The sequence below is a fragment of the Acanthamoeba castellanii genome, assembly GCF_000313135.1.
Source record: "Acanthamoeba castellanii str. Neff unplaced genomic scaffold scf7180000084761, whole genome shotgun sequence".
Taxonomy (NCBI): domain Eukaryota; phylum Discosea; order Longamoebia; family Acanthamoebidae; genus Acanthamoeba; species Acanthamoeba castellanii.
In genome coordinates, this window is record NW_004457596.1 from 164,398 (window position 1) to 173,003 (window position 8,606).

General features: G+C 56.9%; 4 protein-coding genes across 4 annotated transcripts in view; all 4 read right to left on the reverse strand.

Annotated features, from left to right (window-relative positions):
• Nucleotides 1–36: 36 nt before the first annotated feature.
• Nucleotides 37–1,296, reverse strand: ACA1_228370 (RWD domain containing protein; the record flags this gene model as incomplete). The annotated part of the gene is made up of 8 exons (XM_004346481.1): nt 37–113; nt 208–285; nt 360–516; nt 611–649; nt 692–745; nt 887–1,014; nt 1,095–1,157; nt 1,221–1,296. 8 exons carry the CDS (start codon nt 1,294–1,296, stop codon nt 37–39), a joined length of 672 nt encoding a protein of 223 aa, XP_004346531.1.
• Nucleotides 1,297–2,232: 936 nt separating this feature from the next.
• Nucleotides 2,233–6,792, reverse strand: ACA1_228380 (DNAbinding protein SMUBP-2, putative; the record flags this gene model as incomplete). The annotated part of the gene is made up of 23 exons (XM_004346482.1): nt 2,233–2,256; nt 2,313–2,464; nt 2,546–2,606; nt 2,674–2,778; nt 2,882–2,973; nt 3,055–3,153; nt 3,247–3,354; nt 3,448–3,557; nt 3,640–3,750; nt 3,837–4,009; nt 4,095–4,187; nt 4,258–4,328; nt 4,415–4,532; nt 4,661–4,745; nt 4,802–4,898; nt 4,963–5,011; nt 5,284–5,348; nt 5,414–5,474; nt 5,726–5,874; nt 5,969–6,095; nt 6,176–6,333; nt 6,428–6,510; nt 6,584–6,792. 23 exons carry the CDS (start codon nt 6,790–6,792, stop codon nt 2,233–2,235), a joined length of 2,400 nt encoding a protein of 799 aa, XP_004346532.1.
• A 67-nt stretch (nt 6,793–6,859) lies between these two features.
• On the reverse strand, nt 6,860–8,171 carry ACA1_228390 (uncharacterized protein; the record flags this gene model as incomplete). The annotated part of the gene is made up of 7 exons (XM_004346483.1): nt 6,860–7,001; nt 7,025–7,178; nt 7,251–7,367; nt 7,475–7,544; nt 7,618–7,743; nt 7,821–7,940; nt 8,019–8,171. 7 exons carry the CDS (start codon nt 8,169–8,171, stop codon nt 6,860–6,862), a joined length of 882 nt encoding a protein of 293 aa, XP_004346533.1.
• A 344-nt stretch (nt 8,172–8,515) lies between these two features.
• ACA1_228400 (uncharacterized protein) overlaps nt 8,516–8,606 on the reverse strand; it is a gene marked incomplete at both ends in the record, with an annotated part of 969 nt that continues 878 nt past the window's right edge. Inside the window, one exon of the mRNA XM_004346484.1 lies at nt 8,516–8,543. Coding sequence (XP_004346534.1) covers nt 8,516–8,543 — 28 coding nt within the window. The remainder of the gene's footprint in view (nt 8,544–8,606) is intronic.

Below are 8,606 nucleotides of genomic sequence, written 5' to 3' on the forward strand. Positions count from 1 at the left end.
CCCAGAGGGGAGACCTCGAGAGCCGAGCGCTCGAGATCAAAACTCGGGCAGCTCCTCCTCGTCGATGTCGTCGTAGGCGAACAGCGACGCATCGATCTCGAACAATTGCCGCCCTGATGTGTGGCAAGAAGAAGAAGAAAGAAATGGGGAGTGAGTCCGGCGTAGGGGAGGGGAGTGGAGCCAAAGTTTGTGGTCGCGCTGACAAACCTGAGAGTCGCTTCTCCTCCTCCGTAGCCGTGCGCAGCTTGCTTGATTTCGTCTCGAGTTCGAACTTGGCCTTCCACTCTGTCGTGTGTGTCCGTTGGTTAAGACTTTGGCCCGAACAAACCACTCGCGGCACTGTGGTGGGGGCGACGCACCGGCAAAAGTGGTGGGGTTGACTGGCGTGCCGGCCTGGAACTTACGCTCCTGGATGATCTGCTGCGCCTGCTCCTCCTCGTACTCTTGCAGCCGGGCTCGCTCCTCTCGCTCCCTGGCCTTGCGCGCCAGTTCGTCCTTGATGTTCTCGAGCCATTCCTGTCGTGCGCGTGCGCGTGCGCGTACGGTGGTGTGTGTGCGTGTGCGTGTGTGTGTGCGGCGGTGCGTGTGTGTGTGCGGCGGTGCGTGCGACCGTGAGGATGCGAATGGTGCGTGACATGCGCAGCTGGCCCTGTGTGCAGGGAAGAGAAGCAAAAGAGAAGGAGGGAGGAACCTTGGCCATCTGGGCCAACGTGAGCACCATGGCCATGTCCAGGTTTTGAAGAGCCTATCACACATTCGACACACACACGTCACAGCAGCGTAAGCGGTCAAGACGTGTGGGCAACTCTCTCCATTACGTGCAACCGCAGCAGACGCACAGCGGCAGCACACCGCCCGACGGTTCATTGGGGGGGGAGGTGCGTACCTCCGCATCGAGCTGGTCTCGTAGGCTGGCGCATGAATCAGCGTCGATGTTGCGCAGCGGGGTCACCTCGAGCTGCGGCGCCTCTTTTGGGTAGCGTGGCGTGAACGTGACCTTCAGGATCACTCCCGCTACACCATCGCCACACCAGCACACACGTTGTAATTGAGCGCTTGGTCACGGTGCATTCAACAAGATTGGATGGACGTACGTAGAGAGTCGCTGCCATCGGGCACCAATTTGATTTGAAACTCATGCGGCGACGAACCCAGCACTGTAATTGAGAAAATAAGATGAGAATTTGAGCCCAGGGGGAGTGAGGCAGGCGCGTCTTGACCTTCAATATCTTCCATGTAGATGGCCTGAAGGGCCTCCATCTCCATGGCCTGCTCCTCCGCAACTTCCGGATCCATCTTGCCGTGCAGTGTTGATTAATGGCCAGAAATGCAATCAACCAAAATCTCACTCTGCAGAAAAAAATTACAAAAACCTTACGTCGACAGCAATTCCTCCGCTTGTTCTTGGCCTCTTTTGTCCTTACTGGTCGCGAGTGCGTCTGGCAGAAGAGGGTTTCATCTGGCGCGTGGTCTGCCCAGCCGCCGCCGCCGCCGAAGTTGGTCGTGGCGCGCCGTTGCGGGATGGCCCCAGCCTTTGGGCCATGCGGTCCAGCTCGACCATCGTGTGCGAGACGGCCGACGCGCTCTGGGTCAGCCTCGAAGCGGCCTGGGGCTGCGGCGCCCGTCTGGACTTCGCTGCTGCCGCCGCGGCCGCCGAAGGTGGTCGTGGGGCGCCGTTGCGGGCCGAGTCGTCGAGCATGGGCGATGATGGCGCCGAGTGCGGCGTGGGGCGTACTCCTCCCCTTGCCGCGGGTGTGGCCTTGTTCGTGGCTGCGCCAGCTTTGCGTAGCTGCTGCCTCTCGCGCCACCGGGACAGTCTCTCTTCATCCGTGAGCGCAGGGGCGGGTGGCACGGCCGCAGGGGGATGCCCGCGCAGACACACCCGCCGACGAAGAGGGTAGTCGGCCTGCTGGGCGCAAAGGGCCGAGGGCGGCCGCCAGCGGGTCGTCGTCGGCCGAGAAGCTTCTACGGATGGCGGCGGCACCGGCGGACGACGACGATGTTGTGTGTTGGCTTGCTCGCGGTGCCGGAGCTGGCCTCGGTTCGGTCCTCCTTTGCTTTGTCGGCTCGGGTCGACCATCGAAGGGGGACTCGTCCCGTGGTCGCTTGGGCGGAGGTACCGCATCAACAGCTGATGGGGTAGGTGCAGCGATTCTGCTCTTCTTCGTGGGCCTCTGTGCGTGATGTGGTTGTTGCAGGGGGCGCTTGCCGATGCTGGATGGGTCCACGCGCCTATCTGTAGATGAGCGAACAACTGTTGAGAAAGGGTTCGCGCAACGGGCGAGTTAATGCTCCGAACAAGAAGACGTACACAATTGCTTCTCCTTGGCGTGGTTGACCAGAGCGCCCCAGTGCGGATTGTTGAGCAGCGCGGTCGATTTGCCCACCACGAAGAGTCCGAACTTGGCGCGGGTCAGGGCCACGTTCATGCGTCGGATGTCCGAAAGGAAACCGATGCCTTTCGCTGCGCAGCAAAACATGTCAGTCACGTTTTTGCGCAAACATGCATCTTCATCAAATCAGCGTCGGCCGACGGTTGGCGTACTTTCGTGAGCTCGGACGCAGGAAAAGATGATGACGTCCTTCTCGCGTCCTTGAAACCCATCCTGGTGGAGCAGCGGGAAATAAGAAATACGTTCGATACAATTAAGGGAGGAGAAGTGCAGCGCGTACGATTGTGTTGATGTCGATGGCACTGTAGGTCGCCTTGTCCAAAGCTGCAGCGAAGGTCCGCTGGAGCAGAAAGTACTGTTGCTTGTACGGCGTGATCACGCCACTCTACCACCAAACTATGTGGTGGAAAAAAATATATCAATAGTTCGTAGATGCGCACTGTTGATGGTGGGAAACAACGTGTGTGGGGCGAGCTGGGCGAGCTAACCTCAATATGTGGGAAGCGCGAGCACAGGTCCTGGAAGAGTTGCAGACAAAAAGTGGCCTCGGCCGGATTTACATAGGACTGCCCGCGGGCACCTGTACGAGGGAGGGGGGAGAGGGGAGTTGGGTCAGGGTTGGTCAGCGTCGACGAGGGATCGAGCAGGGCCTGGCGTGTACCTTGCTCCTCGACACCCTTGCACAGGTCGTAGAAGAGGAAAGGCTGGAAGCTCGGATCGGCGTGGTAGGGTTGGTTGTACAGGCCACTTTGGCTTGTATCTGAGGGACACCCAAAAGCGAAGAAAAAAGTCACGGCGTGAGTTGGGCCGCACCGCGCGGCCGCGGAGTGCAGGTGGATGAGGCGGGCCGCACCAATGTTGGGTCCGTCAGTTAGTCGGTTGTCGTAGAAGTGCTTGGAGGGGAACTCGCGGATCAACGGATGCATGCGGTACTGTACATCGAGCATGATAACCGGATGGCCTGGTGGGGTGGTGCGTGGTGGTGTGTGGTGGGTCGGAACAGTGAGCAAACTACGCAGTCGCAGGAAAACAAGGCACGTTTGAGAGGGCGCACCCGCTTTCTGGAGCCGCTGGAACAGACTCTGCGCATACAGGAACGACGATGCCGCTTGCGAAATGACAGTCGCCGGAAGCTGGTTGGGATCGCCCACAAGTATGCATCGCCTGAATGCATTGAATCGATGAGGGTCATCATACACTCGGATTAGTGACGTGATGTTGATGATAGAGGAAAGGCTAAAAGTACCTGCAGTCGTATTTGAGCGGAATGAGCGTGGCCATCTCGACAGCCTGCGCCGCTTCATCGATCACCACCGTTTCGAACCCATGGCTCATGTGCGACAAGATATCGGAGCCACTGCCGAAGAGAGCACACCAGCGATCAGCGAGGTGGGGCGCTCCCGTCAAAGAGCTGAGGAGGGAAGGACTGGAAGCGTGCAGTACCTTCCCGACAGGGTGGTGAGCACGATGTCCGTTTCGTTGAGGATCTGCAGCTCCATCTGCTTGCGCAGCTTGGACACCCTGCTTCCATACTTCTTTCTGGTCTCGTGGAATCGGCTGATCTCCTTACCCAACTTGGCCTTACCATTGTGTAGCTCAGTTAGCTCACGGCGGAGCTGCGGAGGAGGAGGAGGAGGAAGAAGAAGAGTCAGCACAATGGTTTCACTGTCTGTAATGGGAAGAGAGTGGGTGACCGCCAACCTCGCTTTCCTTCGCAAACTCGGCTTTCTCATCTGGGGTCAGGCCCAGGCCGCCTGAAGATGCAAGGGATTCCTCTCTCCGCTTGCGCAGATCCTGACCGAACGAAGACCCGCGAGGAATGAGTTACGGGTTTCTTCATTTCGCTCTGCCGCGGTGGGCGTACCGTCAACTCTGTTTGGAGTGCGCTGATCTTCTTCAGGACCTGCTCCAGTTCTTTGCGCGTTGCGTCGGTTTCTGCGCGCGGCGGACAGAGCATTGGTAAGTTGCCTTACATGTGGGGAGGAGGGGGGAGCCAAAATCCCAAGCTTGCTGGGCCGTACTCGTTCGGAAGCCCTCGAACTCCACCTGCTCCTTCTTGAGGACGCTATTCCCTTTGTCGCTCTCGGCGTCCAGCAGGCTCGCAAGCGTGATGGCCTTGACCATCGGGTGTACGGATGACTCGACACCCATGCGTACCATCCTCGGAATGTACCGCTCTCCCGTCTGCGGTTGTGTTGAATGCACCACATTGTTTCACACGTTAAAAGGACGGTACGCAAGGCACTGAGCCCATGATGGTTAGGAACCTCGTTGAACAGCCCATCCTCGAGCAATCGCATGCAGATCTCGTCCACGGCGGCGTTCGAGGGAGCACAAACGAGAACAGGATTTCTGGTTGTGTATGAGCCACGGGGTTGAGTTTGCAGGAGTGCAATGGGAGAGCCTACCTTTTGTTGTTCGGATCGGTTTGGGTTGCTTGAGACAGGCGCGACATGATGAGCGACGAACTCAAAATGCCCAGAATCGTCTTTGTTTTTCCCGTGCCTGTGAAGAGGTAACGCTCTGTTAGTTGTTTGCATTTCAAGGGGAAAGCGAGTGAACGACATACCGGGAGGTCCCTGGAGCAGTACAAAGCTGTCACTCTCACACAAGCTCGCCTGAAAGGGAGCAAGGTAAGCAATTGATCAACAAAAGAGTAGTGTTGAGATAAGGTGTGCGGAGGTGCAATACCTCGATCGCTTGCAGTTGCGAGGGGTTGTATCGGTCCTTGATAAAATGAGCACAGGCGCTTGGCAGGCGACGTGAGCTGGTGTTTTCGCTCGGCTGGAGGGAAGAGTAAGTCGACCTGTTGGAACAAGCAGGAACCAGTCAATAATTTGGAGTAAGGGTGTGTACCCTGTGAGACGCAGGGTCCATGATCGTCGAGTACAAGTGTAGGTGCGCGGCGGACATGAGGGCCTTGAACTCGCGGTGCGTGGTCGTTATACGGGAGACCTAGCAGCATAGAGGTTGGGTGTAAGCGCGCAAGACTTTGGTTTAATTGTGGGACAGGAAAGCACCTTTTTTAACAAAGTAGAGCTGGCCCATCCGAAGCCACTGTGCCTTTCCCTTGAGGAGGATCTGAAATGGTTCATGGTAAGCTAACAAGCAACAGTAATGAAGCTCGATCACGAGGAAGGTTGTGCACCTTGGCTTTCAGGATTGCTTGGGTCTCTCGGTCGGCTCCTCGCTCGGTTTTTACTCCTTCAACCAGCCCCAGCAAGTGGTTTCCAGACTTTAGCTAACACGCGACACACGCGACACACGCGATACACACGACACAGTCAGTAATGGGACTCACCGAATCGTTACACGGATAGTCAAGTACACACGTTTCTTTGGTCTGCGATGAGCAAGATGTCGTTCTCGAAGAAGTCACGAGCATGCCTATCCGGCTCGACCTTGTACTTGAAATGCACGACATGGAAGGAGTCGACCTTGTCCAGAGAGGAGAGTTTGACTTGCTGGACGTGAGGGAATTCTAGAGTAAGCAGCACCAACCAACAGGAAAGATCGACTAATTAGTCACGCCGTTCGCGGCAGCAATGGGTAGAAGGAGAAGTGGAAAGGTGTACCGTCTTCCTCTTTGTCCTGTTCGAGAGAAGCCCGGAACTCCTCAACTAGCAGAGGTCGGAAGATGCGAATGTAGTCCTCGGCGCTGCTGAACCGAATGGGCACTTGGCGCAAGTCTTCGCGTTTGTGCTGCTCACGTGCACACACACACACACACACACACGTGTACAAAAGAAGAAGCAAACAAGGCAGGCAGGCGGAGCACGTACCGAAGCTTCGAGATTGAAATAGTCCCAGCCGAGTATGATTGCGTGCAAGGGGTCGAGGCTGGGCGAAAGAAGCTCCCGCCGTCGTTGGGCCTCTTGCTCGCGTCGTCTCTTCTGCTCCAGTGCAGGAATCGTCCCAGGCAGCTGAATAAGCTTTGTTCCTGCGCGAAGATCAAGTCAGCTCGGTTCACTCAGACGTCACGGACACGCAGTACCACCACCCGCATGCAGATATAGATGTGGTTTTACGCGTACCAACACCATGCTGAGGATTGCGTGATCCCTGTGCTCTTTGCTCTCTTTCGGCTCTCCTCGCTTGGAGGACCTCCTCCACTTTCCTACACGTGGCGCGATGTAAACTATGCATGATCACAACTAGAGCGAGTGCTGTCGTGGGTGGGCGGGTGGTACCTGTCGATCTCGGTTGTAGGGCCATTGTCCAGCTCTACCGAGGGCTCCTGGCCAAAGTTCCACTCGGACAGCCGCCGGAATTGGGAGTCCGAGTTGATGGAGTTCCGCTTCTTGAATCGCTCCCGTGGGTTCGATCGCACTCTCTCTTCTGCGCTGATCCGCATGCGCATGGCGTCCGAGGTGCCGACGCCCCTCCGCAAGCTCTTCATATCCACCTTCCTCTTTTTGTCTAGCTCCGTCTTCTTCCTCGATGTTGAGGCGATGTGTGCGATTGCTTTAGCCGGTGCAGATGAAGCCCACATTTGAAGGGCCGCCGACGGTGATCTGAAAGTGCTGGAAGCCGGCTTGGCTTCCTTCTTGCTCAGCCAACTCGATAGCAACGAAGAGGTGGTACTGGTCGAGGGCGGTTTGGTTTGTGCTCGAGCGTGAGGCCAATTGTACTGCTCGAGGTCGCCATTCTCGTCGCCCTCTTCCTCCTCCTTCTCATCCTCCTCCTTCTCTTCCTCCTCCTTTTCTTTCTCCTTCGCGGGTTTGAAAGCACCCAGACTCGAAGGCAGGTTGGTGTGCCACTCCAGGCCAAGATTGCCACTGACTCCTATCACACGGGCCGAATGGTGTGGTGAGCAGCACTCGGCGGAGCGGCAGCAAGGAAACAGTGATGACGTACCTGGGAAGAAGGCGGCCAGCTCATTCTTTTGGTCATCGAGCAGAGTGCCGCCCCGAAGCAAATTCTTGCACAAGTCCTTTTGGAAGGAGAGGAGGTACAGTCCTTGCTTGTCCAGGCCTGTTCACCCTTCAGGTTAGCATTCGCGACCTGCTGATCAGGTATGGGCGGGAGGAGCATGCCTTTGAGGAGGGCGATCAAGCACTGAAACCATCGCCGCTGAATACCAGCGTCACTCTCCGCAGCAAAGCGGAAGAAGTCCGAAAACCATTGGTCGTGGGTGGCTACCAACGGAGCCTGTATGACACTTTCATGTTAGCAACGTTGGTCCGACCCGTACCCACACCAAACAAAGGCTGATGTTCGTTACCTCGTCGCTTTGAAGCCTCTCGTCCCAGCCAGCGTCCCAGACGGAAGAAAAGAGCGGCAGCATGACACTGATGAACTCGAAGAAGCGGACCATGGTCACAGGGTACTCCGGCCTCTCGCGAAATTGCTGCAGGATCCAGATGATGCCACGGAAAGCACAAGTGAGGAAACGGCAACTGCCTCGGGCAGGATCTCGGTTCGTACCTTGGCGGTGATGAATACGGTGGTGATCACTGTGTCGATGATCTGTAGGACCTCCACAATGCACTCTCGTGCCGATTGATTATCCTCGGACACTTCGCCCTCTTGGGCCGCTGTGATGCACTGGTTGATGGGCCAGGTAAAGTAAGTTCATCAACTACGGTATGCGTATCATGATGGGTGTGGCAGTGCGGCGCATACCCCGGGCAATATCTTGCCCAAGTAGAAGAAGAGGTGCGACCAGGAGCGGAAGCAGGACGAAATCCCCATGTCTGCAATGTCTCTCATGCAATCGCGTGTGCCCTCCAAGAAGGCGCGCACGTGGCGCAGCGCTATGGTGAGGATCGCATCCATGTGCCCTTTGAATGCGCCCGTGCTGGCGGAGAGACGAGAGGTTAGCTGGAGTTGCGATGGGACAGCCTCCTCTTAAAAATGACCCACTTACCTTACGATAAGGTTCGCGATCGCTTCACGGACTGCCTTGTTCGGGTCGACCACATAGAAGAAGAGCGCATAGACTACGTGTGGGTCTTCGAAGAAATTCGCGCTTATATCATGATGAGTCGCCGCCTGCCGCCAACGCGTAAGGTTTTGAGTAAGGCGTAGTCTTCACCAAGCCCTCGTGGAGGTGGAGGGAGCTCACCTGTTGGAGGAAACGGGCAAGTTTGCTTCGGTAGCTGCAGGTCACCCGTTCAAATTCAGTGGCCGCCACTCCAGATGCTCGCACTAACAAAAGGGAAAAGTGAGAATGGAATCCGAGAGATGGTGTCTGGTGGTGGTGGTGGTGGT